Source organism: Mesoplodon densirostris, chromosome 5 (genome assembly GCF_025265405.1).
Source record: "Mesoplodon densirostris isolate mMesDen1 chromosome 5, mMesDen1 primary haplotype, whole genome shotgun sequence".
Lineage (NCBI taxonomy): Eukaryota > Metazoa > Chordata > Mammalia > Artiodactyla > Ziphiidae > Mesoplodon > Mesoplodon densirostris.
The window spans coordinates 69,443,497-69,457,849 of record NC_082665.1 but is presented as its reverse complement, the minus strand read 5'-3'; the positions used below and the strand labels follow the sequence as shown (position 1 = coordinate 69,457,849).

At 48.8% G+C, this 14,353-nt stretch overlaps 1 protein-coding gene across 1 annotated transcript in view; it reads right to left on the bottom strand.

Moving 5' to 3' along the window:
* PDIA5 (protein disulfide isomerase family A member 5) overlaps positions 1-13,743 on the bottom strand; it is a 94,391-nt gene extending 80,648 nt beyond the window's left edge. The window contains exon 1 of the mRNA XM_060099951.1: positions 13,580-13,743. Within this exon, the coding sequence (XP_059955934.1) occupies positions 13,580-13,627 (48 nt within the window). The 5' untranslated portion in view covers positions 13,628-13,743. The remainder of the gene's footprint in view (positions 1-13,579) is intronic.
* Positions 13,744-14,353: the final 610 nt, after the last annotated feature.

The following is a 14,353-nucleotide window of genomic DNA, read 5'->3' as shown; positions in this document are numbered from 1 at the left end:
CTGCTCCAGTTGGGATATTTCAAATCATTGAATCATGCATTATACTTCAGATAAACTGTTACAAAGAAGGAGACAGCGAGACTATCAAAGATCTGATTTACTGTGTTCCTCCTAATTACCCGAGTTGCACTATGCCTGTTCCTAACAGTATCTTGGTCACCTGGTGACAGCTACCCACAAATGAAAGGAAAATTAGCTAGTAACTCTCCAGTTTCCCCACAACCTCAGCCCTTTACTAGTAAGGGGACCACTGCAGGCCACCAGAAGGCCAGGACATTCCTTGTAGTTCACAGGCTTGAGCTGGGCTGGTTGGTTTCCCAGATACAAGACTCCTCTCAACATTCCTCACGTGCCATCTCCAGCCTCCAGGTAGCCCTCCAGAGCCAAGGCCTCAAAATCTCCTGAGGCTGCACAGTACAGAGGAGCCCGGAAGGCTGTGGAAACTAAACATGTTAATACATAGAAATCCATGTCCTACCATTTCATTTTGGATGGCTCCAGTCATTACAAAGTCAAATCCCTCCCCCTCCCAAGCCATTCTGCCAGCCTATCACACTCTGAAGACAGCAAACACATTCCCTCTTAGGATTCTGTAGGTGAAATTCCCGGATTCCTCATGTGCCCCCAAGCCCCTCACTGTCCTGAATGATCTGCCCTAGACACCGCCATGTTCCTGGTTCCCAGAGTGACCGACCCCAAGGCTGGGAGCACGGTGGCAGAGCCTGAAGAGGGTAACGTGCCATATTACACTATAATTTACTTTTGGAAATAAATACCTATGCTTTCATAATTCAAAATACAGGAAATTAATCTCAACACAAATCTTGATTTTTGGATCATGGTTTTTTTAAAAAAATTGAGAAACACCATTAGTGAATCTCTTAAAATATGGCACCCAACTGTCATACAGTGCTGGCAAAAGCCTAAACCAGTACAATTCTTTTGGAAAGCTATTTGGCACAATTAATCAAGTATCTTAAAAGTATTTATGCTCCTCGACTTGGTAACTCCACTTCTGGGAATGTGTCCCGAGGAAATTAGCAGAGATTCTGACACATACATGATTTGCTCGGTCCTACTCGTAAGAGTCAAAAATCGTAAACAACCTAAATATTCAACAACGGGGGAATGGTTACTTAGAGTAAACCACTCAACAGAATAAAACGTGCATTTAAACGATGTTTTCAAAGATTGTGCAATGAAAAGATATTTTTTTAATGTTAAGTTTTTTAAAAAGAATTCAAAATGTACATGGTATGATTACAACTATACACAAAATTATGCTCAGAAAATAACTGGAAGAAAAAATGCACCAAAGTAAGGCTTCGTCCTTGTACGTATCTTTCTAACTTACCGTAATAGGCATGTCCAATAGAAATATTTAAAGAAAAAAATTTACCATCATTTGACTACCATCATGGAAATAATTAACAATCTCAAAGTATTTCCCCACCACAAGAAAGTATAACTTTACAGTTGAGAAACCTGGCAGAAACCTCCTCAACTAAGGGACCAACAATAACACCATCAGTAATGGGTCAAATCAACTTATGTCTCCTGATACAATGCACTGAAGGGAAACATCATCCAAAACCAAATTGAGGGACATTCTTCAAAAATGTCAAGGTCCCGAAAGACAAAGACTGAGAAACTGGCCCAGATTAAAGGAGACTAAAGAGATATGGCAATTAAATTCAACATGTGATTCTGGATTAAGTCCCGAGCCAAGCGCTACATTCCTGACTTTGATCATTGTACTCTGGTTATGTAAGAGAATGGAAACACTGAAGTGTTTATGGGGCAAAGGAGAGTCATGTCTGTAAAGTTTATATACGCAGAGGGAGAATATGATAAAACAAGTGTGATAAAATGTTAATATTTGTGGAATCTGGCCGAAGGGCAGATGTAAATCTTTTATATTCTTGCAGCTCTTCCCTAAGGCTATTTCAAACTTAGAGTTAGGGGGGAAACACCTAAAATAAGTCAGAAAAAAAAGAGATGCCTAGAATACAACCAAATACTGCCCCCACCTCTTCCACAGGCTGCCTGAAATCCTCGGCCATCTATCCAGTGTCACTGGCACTTTCCCACGCAAGAGCAGTGCTTACCTGCCCTTCTTCACTTCCAGCTGACTGCTCCCTCCTCTGCTCACCTGACGTTGTGTAGTTTTTTAATAAGAACTATTATACAGAATCTGCAAAGAACTTTGCATGCAACACATACCTAGAATGGCTTTGATGTGTGTTGGGGGGGGAGAAATGCTAATTTTTAAATATAGGTAATTTATGCCCCTTTAAATGGGCAAATTTTAAGCGTCTGTCACTGAGCACTACGGCTAAATACCCTCTTCACAAGGAGCTAAGGCCTAACCTCAAACCTAGTTTGAAGATTTCACCACTGATATTTCCCAATGTTCAAATAAATGTCCACCACCCAGCAGGCTTTGAAATAAAAACGAGTACCGCCTGGATGGCAACTGTGTGTGTGTGTGTGTGTGTGTGTGTGTGTGTGTGTGTGACAGAAAGACAGAAGCCTGGCCCTGGGATGTGGACCCCTGACTAGCTACAGCTGAGGAGCTAAATGTGCTTAAGAAAGAGAGAGAAGTAGGAAAGCGCCTGGCTGGCACAGAACCCAAGAGAGGATTCTTTAATCCCTACATCGAGGGCCTAGGGATGCGGCCATGATAATGATAAGAGCTGCAAGTACAGAGTGCTTGCTACGTGACCAGGAGCCAACTAAGCTGCTCATATGACTATCTAGTTCATCATCTTGGCAAGTGAATTAAGTAGGTACTTTCATCATACCTATTCTATAGATAAAGAAGCCGAGACAAAGAACAGTTAGAAACTTGCTCAACTAGCAAGTAGGTAAGAGAGCTGTGACTCAGACTCAAGACAAAGTGGAGAGACCGATTCCTAGAGCCACACACGTCTCACCGCTTGCTCCTCTAAATGCACAGCCAGCTGCGCGTCTTATATTTTGCTTCCTTTAAAAGCCACACCTTATACATGGGCTACACAGTTTTCCCACCTGTTTCCACAGCACAAACGTGGCTGTCAACAAGGGACAGTTCAAGGCAGGACAACTGATCTGAGAGCTTATGAAAACAGGTTTTCTTTTTTTTTTTTTTTTTTTCGGTATGCGGGCCTCTCACTGTTGTGGCCTCCCCCATTGCGGAGCACAGGCTCCGGACGCGCAGGCTCCGGATGCGCAGGCTCAGCGGCCATGGCTCACGGGCCCAGCCGCTCCGCGGCATGTGGGACCCTCCCAGACCGGGGCACGAACCCGTATCCCCTGCATCGGCAGGCGGACTCTCAACCACTTGCGCCACCAGGGAGGCCCGAAAACAGGTTTTCTTATCCTGAAATTGCAACTGCAGTGCATTTAACCAGGACTTAAGTCCTAAAGCTATTAATGTTGTGGAAAACCTCTTCTAGAGCCAAGAGGGCTCTGGGTTGCTGCCAGCCTGGTGTGCCAGGCCTGCTAACGAGGAAGAGCTGGTGGAGGGGGCAGAGAATGAGGTAGCAGGGACGACAGAAGAGCAGGTGAATTCCTACTCCGGAAACCCAGCCCTGCCTCAAAGCTCCATTAATTGAAAAGAAAATAACAATTCAAGTGCTCATGACTCATGAGGCACATCTGTGCTTTGACATACCGTATCTCATTCAATCCCCTAATGCTGAGGGTCTAAACCAGCATTTTCTACCCCTCTGGCCTTAACCCAAGAGCCAAGTCATAAAATCACTTCAGTGGGGCCTCCCTGGTGGCGCAGTGGTTGAGAGTCCGCCTGCCGATGCAGGGGATACGGGTTCGTGCCCTGGTCTGGGAGGATCCCATATGCCGCGGAGCGGCTGGGCCCGTGAGCCATGGCCGCTGGGCCTGCGCATCCGGAGCCTGTGCTCCGCAACGGGAGAGGCCACAACAGTGAGAGGCCCACATACCGCAAAAAGAAAAAAAAAAAAAAAAAAAAAAAAAATCACTTCAGTGGGTTACCACCAGCATTTTCTAAAATAACATTAAAAAGGAAACATCCATGCTTCCCTGGTGGCACAGTGGCTAAGAATGCAAGGGACATGGGTTTGAGCCCTGGCCTGGGAAGATCCCACATGCCACGGAGCAACTAAGCCCGGGCGCCACAAATACTGAGCCTGCGCTCTAGAGTCCGCGAGCCACAACTACTGAAGCCCGCGTGCCTAGAGCCTGTGCTCCGCAACAAGAGAAGCCACCGCAATGAGAAGCCCACGCACCACAACGAAGAGTAGCCCCTGCTCGCCGCAACTAGAGAAAGCCCGCGTGCAGCAATGAAGACCCAACGCAGCCAAAAATTAATTAACTAATTTTTTTTAATTAAAGAAAAAAGGAAACATCAGTCTGTACCATAAGCAGCAAGACTGTTTTTGGTGGAAAATCTGCATCTGTTATGTTCATATAGACATACATGTACTTGGTTATAATGTAAAATGCAAAATTGTTCTTCCAGGAGTTGCAGTAAAAATGTTTGAAAAACTGCTATAAACAATCTGTGTGGGAGGTGGTACCATCCCCACTTAAGAGATGTGAAAACTGACGTTCAAAGAACTTAAGGAATTCAACTTGGGTGAAGCCTAAAACGGCAGAGCCGGGACTCAGAGGTCTTCTGGGCACAGATTAGAAGCTCTTCTCTTTGCCCATCAATGTGCACACTTCCCACTGGTATCCCTCGAGGTCTCTCCACTCCCCAGAGCTCCACCCAGAACAAGACCCGAAAGCCCAGCAAGTCTGCTTTCCCTTCCAATCTAGCTACTGAGCACAACCAACGAGAAAGAGCTTCGATGACTGCCTGAGCCATCTTCTCTGCTACCTGCTTGTGCACACTTCCCTAAACGCCTGCAGAGAAACGCAAAAACGGCACATGCTCCAGCCAAGTGACGCCTCACAGTGTCACTAGTGTGTGTGGCTTGTCACATGGGCAGAAGTTACTCGGCCCAAAGCTGCAACCTTGGCTGGCAAAATACTGTCCACCACGTAAAATTAATGTTAACTTGTAAAGGCCTCCGGTTTGTAGTTGCACAACAGCAATAAGTATAAGCTTTTTGGAAATACAGATTCCTGGGCCTTCCCCTTGAAGAAAATCATCTCGTGGATCTGGAGAGCCCAGGAATCCATTTTTACGCATACCTCCCTAAGGTGGTTGGATTCACAGCCAGGTTGGAAGGCCATTATTCCATCTTTTAAAACCCCCCTCCCTGGACCCCATACCACTCCCCTCTCCCTCACAGCCAGAAGGTTCTGTCTCCCTCCCCGCCTTCTACCCACTCCTCAGCATTGTCAAGGCTGTCCTCCCACCATCAAAGAGGCTCTTGGTGGAGGTTCAGCAATGACCTCCACATGGATAGCCCAACGGGCACCTCCATTCCTCGTTTTGCTCAGCCTCTTGAACCCAGGCAGAACTCGCTTGGTCTCCCTTCCACCTCTCCAGCCACCCTTCTTATCTTCTTTGTAAATCCACCTCCACCATCCTGCAAATGCGGGAGTTCCTCGGGGCGCACTCAGCCCATCTTCTCTTCCTGCCCCACACCCTCCCCTGGGGTCCCCCACCTGAGCAGCACCCCTAAATGAACATCCTCAGCCCAGACCTCCTTTCTGAGCACCACACCCTCACATCCTGCTCACTCAGCGGCTCTTAAACCGGGGTCGAGTATAATTCTCAAATGTTAAAAACCCAATTCTCATACAAACAAAGACTGAGCATATTTCAAAGGGTTATTAACTCATTAATAAGGGACCCACTAAAATGACAAAGCTTGGTCAAAAGGGGATATAAGAAAAAAAGGTTAATAAAAAGATTTTTAAAAGAGGTTATAGGGAATTCCCTGGCGGTCCAGTGGTTAAGACTCCATGCTTCCACTGCCGGGGGGCCTGGGTTCAATCCCTAGTCGGGAAACTAAGATCCCGCAAGCCGTGCAGCACGGCCAAAAAAAAAAAAAGTAGTTATAAGAAACTTACAAGTGGTCGATGAAAAAAAGGTATGATATGATTGCTAAATGAGATATCAAGCCGGTTAATGTCCTGAAGGATCTCTCTTCTCTACCAAACAGAAATCATTTGCATCCTTTCTAACTTTACAGACTATGGGTCCTAAGGAATAATAAACAAAGTGACATTCCCTAAAGTACTGGATGCCGCCGAGGTGGGCTTCCTAGACAATGCTCCAATGTGACATTAGAAAGTCACTAGATCATCTTTTATTTCCAAGTTTGGTGATAATTTTTCTTACACTGGGGTCTATGAATTTGGATGGGGAAATATCACATCTTTATTTTCACTAATTTCACTGAAATTTAGCCTTCCCTTTATTATGAATGTAGGCAACTAATTACAGTAGCACTTACAGTGTCTGTGACTTTGTGACTTTGCCATCAACAGAAATCACATTTTCTCATCACAAGAGGATTGCTGCAGATATCCTGAAACACTGTCTATGCTTATCACCACTTAAAATTACAGAAATTATCAAACTTGCCACTAGATCTTCTTATATGACGCATTAAAAAAATACATACTATTTTGTCACAATTTATTATATTTTAATAACTATATTTCAATATCACTGGTTTCTTTTGTAATCCTATGCATTCTGTTTCATACATTTAAAAACATTTTTCTAAGAAAGGATCCATAAGTCTTCAGAGAGGCCTTTCCTGACTCCCTGCAGTAGGATAGGGACCCCTGTTACACATTCTCTTACCACCTTATCTTCCTCCTTCCAGCACTTACTACCTGAATTAAATAATAAATTAGTGGCTCTCTCACTAGGCAATGGGAGGAAGGGATGGTGTCCATCTTAGTTATATTTTGTCCCCAATGCCTTGGCATAGTATGTCTGGCTCATAAAATACTCTCAAGAAGTATCTGTTAAAAAAAAAAAAAAGGGGGGTCCTTGTTGGCACAGTGGTTAAGAATCTGTCTGCCAATGCAGGGGACACAGGTTGGAGCCCTGGTCCGGGAGGATCCCACATGCAGTGGAGCAACTAAGCCCGTGCACCACAGCTACTGAGCCTGCGCTCTTGAGCCCGTGAGCCACAACTACTGAGCCCACATGCCACAAGTACTGAAGCCAGCGCACCTAGAACCCATGCTCCGCGATAAGAGAAGCCAGTGCAATGAGAAGCCTGTGCACCGCAAGGAAGAGTAGCCCCCACTCGCCACAACTAGAGAAAGCCCGCACGTAGCAACGAGGACCCAACGCGGCCAAAAATAAATAAATAAATAAATAAATTAATTACAAACAAAACACAACAAAAAAGAAAGACCTGTTGAATAAATGAACATCTGTGACATGTGTAACATGCAGACGGTGGTCCATGTTTCTTTGAAATGAGGAGCATGTACAACACTCTACCCAGGACCCAGCTGGTCAGACCCTTTGATGACAGCAAACCTGCTTGTTCCTCGGGAGCCTGCCCTACTTGGCCCTATAACAGAGCTTTCCAGCCAAGCCCACATCTTGGCTCAGAAGCTGGATCACCCTAATGTTTTAAGCCCCAATGTAAGGCCCTCGACCTAGATCTCCATTAATACCTTCCACGGCAAGGATTAAAGGATCTGCTCACGAATTAAAGACATCTGCTCAAGCCAAGGGGTTAGAGAAATGGCGGGATTCTTTGGGGCGATGGATTCTCTACCCCTGCCCCAGCCAGCAGTGAGGAGTGGGGAACTCTGAAGCGGGGCACAGGCTCACCATCAGGCCATCTTGGAACAGAGCACACATCCACCTGGGGGCTCAGTATGACCCTGGGGGATAAAAAGACGCAAAAAGGCTATTCTAATCCCATACTCCTTCTGAGTGTTTAACCCCGGCTCCCTCCCCCACCACTGCATGACTGCAAAGCTAATTATTTAGAAGTGGTCATAAACTGGTGTGTGGAAAGAGGCCCTGTTGGACGTAGGTGGTCAGAGGGGACAGCTATCTAGAGCCATGAGGGAGGGTGATGAGAAGGGCAGGAAGGATGGTCAGTGAGGGCCTGGCTATGGCCCCTACTCAGGCCATCAGGGAGCTAAAGGGCAAGGTTCACGGACTCCCCAGGTAAATGGCTGGTGCTGCGATTTCAGAAAATAGCACCTGCCAAGGAGGCTGCTTAAACATTCAGACGACCCACTCATCTGTGTATGTCCTCCCCTTCCAGGCCATGACCATCAATGGTCTCTTCCTGCTCTGTCAACCTACTCATCCCTCTTTCGGGGTAACAGTACTCAACCAGCTTACCTCACCCAGCTCATGGGGGACTCAAAACTACACAGGTGTGAAATATGTGGAAATGCTTTGCAAAGTCTAAAGCCCTCTACAAATGTACCAGGTGTCTTCTAATTCTCGTTGCCAGGTCAAATGGGTGGTAGCCAGAGGCCTGGGTCAGGGACGCAGGATGGGCCAGGCAGGAGGAACAGAGCAGCCCAGTGAGGACAGTGCTTCTTCCCTCTCCCACTGAGACCTAGGACACCAGGTGTGGGGGAAAAGGAAGCGGGGGGCAAGTAAACCATGGAAGTCCGGCAACGTAGGAGAACTTAGGCTCTCCTACACCCCATGCGCACTCTGTGGTCCACTGTCATTTAGCCTCCAAAACCTACCACAATCACCAAGGGAGACACAAGAGCCCCATAGAACAAAACCACAAAGCTGGGCGTACCTTCCAGGGAGGCGGTGTGGTTGGTATCTCCATTCTCAAGAGAGGATCCACTTTCAGAAGAAAGGGGAAACACAGAGCACTGAAATCCTCAGTTCTTCTGTCCACATGCACGCGTGCCCGCGTGCGCACACACACACACACACACACACACCCATCCAGAGGCTCTGCAGCGGCCCAGTGCAGAGGGGCAAGGAGCCATCAGGAGCTCAGCTCCAGGGGACTGTGACGGGGAGAGTCCTGGCTGCACAGGCCCCCCAGCCATGTCCCGCAGCCTCCGCTCACACCCGCTCTGGCCCTCCACTGGCTTCCGGGCGCCCCTTCTCCAGCGATCTGAGGTGACTGCTGTGGTTCCTATTTATTGGGCACGTCCACGTGCCACACGGTGTGCTGGGTGCTTCCTGTATTACTTCTGATCCTTTCAGCTTTGCAAGATGGATATCATTACCACCACTGACAACAAGAAAATAGGCAGGGCCCAAGGTCACACAGCTCCTGAGTGTCTAGCTGGCTAAAAGCCCGTGTTCTTTCTATAACACCACACTGGACTACATCTTGTAGATAACAGAGAAGAAAGTAGGAGGAAGAAAGTGTTGTTTTGGGAAAATTAATCCAGTCTCTCCCGCTCCAACCCAACCCTCCACTGTGGCGTAACTGCTCTTGTTATTAAAAGGGCCGGTTTCATCATGTCTCTCCATTGCCTAAAGAATCAAGTCCCAAAAGCTTTGTCAGGCATTTAAGATTCTTTCCAATTCACTTTTCCAGCCTCATTTCCCCAACCCCACACTCAAATCCTCGCTTCCATCCAGCCCGGCCCATCACTCCTCATTGCCCACGTTTCTGTCTTGGATTCCCTGCCTGCAACACTAATTCCTTCAACCAAACACAGACTGCGGGTGACTGCATGCCAGGTCTGGGCGAGGTGCTGGGAGAGGGAGGATCCCTGCTGTCACAGAGCTCAGAGTCTGCCTTCCTTGTGAGGCATGAGCTGCAGCCCTTCCCTGGTCCCTTGATGCCCCAGAGCGTGACCCTGGTCCGAATCCACAACACTGTGTGTTTGCCACTCCTACGGCACTCAGCCATTCCCCCAACTCGTGTGCCAGTTCTGTTTTAAAACTTCCTCTGTAATGTGTTTACTTCTGTGGGAAAAGTGCACTCCAGGTTCCAAGCAGCATTATCAATGGCAATTAGGCTCTCAGGCCAGCCCACAAAAGCCTATTAAATGTATAGAGGTGTAGAACCTAAATACATGTACATTAAAAGCTCTGCAGGAGAGACCAGGGCAAACGTCTGCTGCTTCCTGCACCCCTACCCACTATGCCATCAAGTTCTGAGCTTCACGCCACCCTCTGGGGCAGAGGCCTGAGCAGTGGCTTGGGAGGAGGGAAGCAGGTGGGAGCTGGCACGACAGAGATGGAGGGGGAAGAACGCTGATGTGTAATTCAGGGGCCTGGCTCCCATCTCCACTCTGTCTTTACAAACTGGCGTCCTCAAGTGGGTGAGTCCCTTCCCTCTCAAAGCCTCACTTTTCTCTTTTAAAATCAGGGAGCTGAGTTAGGTCAGTAGCTCTCAGACCTCTGAAGCTCACAGATTGGCAGGATATATTTTTAAACATGTATTTAAAGTATATGTTTAAAAATATATAGTGTGTATTACATATATATTTTAAAATAAATTTTATCAATTAAAGGCTTTTTTAAAAAATCACAATATACTACCACTGCTTTCATTTTTTTCAAAAGGACACTATAAACCACCCCTCCACCCCCCCACATGCACTCCCTCAATATGGACACCGTGTCAGAGAAATGAAGTTTTTAAACCGGAAATATTTGGAATCGTGAAAAAAAAAAAAGCCATTCACCATTGTTATTTTTCCAATTTGTCTGTGAACCAGTGGAAACTTCATCACAGCCCAGCTCCAGGCCTCAGCCTGATGATGGAACCCTTGAGCTGGGTGAGGCTGAGTCCTCTCCAGCTCTGACATTACTCCACTCTGAGCGAGCTCTGGATGGAGACTATACAACAATCAGCATGGATGGCCCTGGGGAAGGGTCAGCTGCAGGAAGGAGCTGAGTGGGAAAGCAGGAAAGGGCAGTCGGCTGCAGGGGTAGGGACAGGACAGCCTGGCCTCCCCAGCTGCAGGCCCAGGTTCGAGACACCAGCCTGGGAGGGCTGGAACTAACCTGTCCCAAGTGTTGACTGCCGCTCTCTCCACCCCAGAGTGTGGAAGGCTGGGAGTCCCCAAAGAAACTTTTTTAAAAGTTCCTTTACTAACTTCTTCTGATCAAAAACTAATGCACATTGATATAGAAAACTTGGGAAGTACCAAAAAAGCATAAGCAAAGAAGTAAGCAAAAGTCACCCACAACTCCACCTTCCAGAACAATCACTGTAAACATGTTGATGCACTGCTAATCCCTCAAACACTTTTGTAGCTATCTTCAGCCACCCTGGGATTCAGTTTTGTATCCTGCTTTTCCCCTAATTATCACACTCAAATACTTTTCCATGTCCTTAGATATTCTTCATAAGCATCATAACATATTTTGATAATAAACCCAGCATTCTAGTAAATACCAATATTCTTTATAAACATTACTTTCCATGGCATGGATAGGGCCAGAAATCATTTAAACATGCTGCTATTGTTAAGCATTTAAGCCACTTCCATATTTTTGCTATTGTAAAAAACGTGGTGGGTGTACACCCCTGTCCATGAATCTCTGTAGACCCCTTTACACTTCTCTGTATCTCTTGGGTCACAGCCCAGTGCTCTGCGCGTATCTGCCCCCAGTAAATACTGAGTGGACAAAGAAACCCAATCCACTCCCAGGAGCTGCAGAACCCTTATCAGATGGACGTAGAGTTTATATTTACAGAGGCCCACCCTGGTGTCCACCCGCCACTCATCACTGACCCTACACCTCAGGCTCACACCTGCTAAGTCAATCTTGGGCTTGGGGAAAGGAGAAAATGTCAATTCCTTGTTGAGGCCTCCCAGGTTCTAGGGCTCTCAGCAAACCTACCCACTCTCCACACCTCCAGGTGGAAGGCATCAGCAGACCTCAATTGCCTAGAGGACTCCCGTACCCCCTCCTGAGGGCTCAACCCACCCCTCAGGAAAGTCATGGCTGACCTCCCTCTAAATTAATGTATGGCTCCCCTTCAGGGGTGCTCCCAGAACTTCAAGTATCAGCACTCACTGTTCTGTCTTTATCTGCTCACAGGACTGACTCCCCTGCCCGACAGGGCAACACCAGAGGGCAGGAACAATGTGTGTTTTGCTCCCTGCCCAAAATCCAACCCAGTGCCAGCCAAACAATGGGGTTGATAAATAAATGTTTGCCGAATGAAACTTCTTTCTGGTCTGAGTCTCAAGCCTTTTATTTTCACAGGAGGGAGAGGAAAGGGGAAGAAGAGAGGAAAGTAGGACCTCCTAAAACAGCCCAAGTGCAAAGACCTGATAGGGGGTGGCACTGGAGATGGCCCCCTCGACACAGTTCAGCAGTCCTGCCTGGCCTAGAAACCAGCCCAGACCAACCGGCAGCAGGAACAGAATACAAACAGATCAAAGACACCTAGATCTGGGGAAGTGACACTGCCCCACTCCAGCCTCGTTTCTCTCCAAGAGAATGGTCAGATCTAGAGGGGCAAGGACCTTCCTTTCCCACCCATTTTCATACAACTAGAAAATACAAGGCCACTCCTCACTGGTGAACCCAGAAGGGCAGGGTATTGAGAGATGGAAGTATTTAAAGCAACTCAAGCCACACTCCATTTTTTCTCCTCACGTTTCATCCGGCATCCTTGCCACACCCAAAAGAAAAAAACTGGAAAATCTGGGTTGGAGAGAGTACCAGCAGCAGGAGGTTCCCTTCAGGAACTTCAGGAAAAAAAGGAGCCAAGATTGTCCTAAAATAAGGCAGACCAGAAGTTATACTAGAGGTGTGGAAGGAGGCCGTATTATCCTATCACACACCCACAGCAACACCAAGGCCAAACCAGGGGCCCTGGGTGCTGTGGACACACCCATTCCAACCCCTCTCAGGGATGCCCTGCGGCATTCCTCCCCCACCCCACAAGGGTAGCAAACTCCTCCAGAGAGCCTGCACTCCCATCACCTTGGCCCACCCCTTCTCCACTCCTGTACGGTTTTGCAGTTTAGAGCTACGTCCTCTGATTTCTCATCCGACCCTCCTGGCAACCTTGTTAGAGTGGTATTTAAAGCGTCCCCATTTCACGGATGAGAAGATTAAGTCAGGTGCATTAAATGATAGGCCGCATCACAAGCCAGAAAGTGGCTGAGGTTCCAGCCAGCCTCAGTTGGGTGAAGGAGCTGAACTCCCCCGCGGTGACCCCCACCCGACCCCGCCAAGCCTGGCCGGCGGGCGGAGATCCACGTGGTGACTGGAGGTTCGCGGCTGCTCAGAGCCGAAACCAAGAACTAGGTGGCTGGCTCTAAAACAAGGTTTCCGGCAGTGCTGGTGGCAAGCACCCGCTTCTTACCTCGTACTCACACAGGTGCAGGGCCCGGAGTCTGGGGTGCAGCACCCCCGCAAGCCGCCAGCGTCCGGCCCTAGCCCGCGGCCGCCCCCTGACCTGCGCCCCTGCAAAGTTGTGTCCGCGGCGCAAGCCCCCCACCCCCGCGAGGGATCGCCCAGCGCCCCCGGGGTCCCCCACCCCGGGCTCCTTTCGACCTTTGAGCCCCGGAGCACCTTGCTGGGAGTGCACGGCGACCGCCCCGCTGCCTCCCCCGCAGCCACCGAGTCCCCGCCTGCTCGGCACGCACGCCCCCCACCCAGGCGCCCGGAGGCATCTATCTCCCCGCACGTCCCGGGAGGGCCGGGAGCAGGGAACTCGGACCCTCGCCGGGCGCACGTGTCGTCCTGGCCCGGACCCCGGCGCCACAGCCTCACCCAGACCGCCAGCAGCAGCAGCAGCCACGCCGGCACGACCCGCGCCATCCCCGCCGCAGCTGCCCACGGCCGGCTCTGGTCCCCACTCGGGCTCCCGCGACCGCAGCTCCGCCGGGGGCAGCCACCGCCGCCACTTCCCAGCCGCTCCCCGCCTCCGAGTTCCCGGTGCCACGTCTGCCAAAGCATGCGCACCGCGCTGGCAGAGCCTGCCGGGGAGAAGTGCGTGCTGGGAGTTGTAGTTTGCAGCATGGCTGAGCAGGGGTCCGCGGGTGTGAACTTGGCCCCCAGGCCAGGTAGAAGCCTGAGTGGAGTGCGACATGGTCAGGGTCAAAGAGTAAGGGAAAGCAGTTAATTTGGGGGGCTTGCTCTGTGCCTAGAGCTTTAGAAACAAGATCTCCTTCAGCTCAGGTAAGTTTTATTTTCCCCACTTTGAGGATGAGGTGGCGGCCCAGAGAACCTAATATGACCCAGATCACACAGCCTGGAAATGGCAGAGTCCAGTGCTGCTTGTAGAGGATAGGAAAAGCCATCGTCCCTGCCTCCCTCCTACTGTTGCTTTTTTTCATTCAGAAAACTTTATTGAGCTATTGGAAAACAGTTTGACATTTCCTCAAAAAGTTGAACAGAGATTACCTTATAACCCAACAATTCCATTCCTGGGCATGTACCCAAAAGACTTGAAAACAGGTATTCAAACAAATACTTGTACACAAATGTTCATAGCAGCATTATTCACAATAGCCAAGAGGTAGAAACAACCCAAGTGTCTATTGA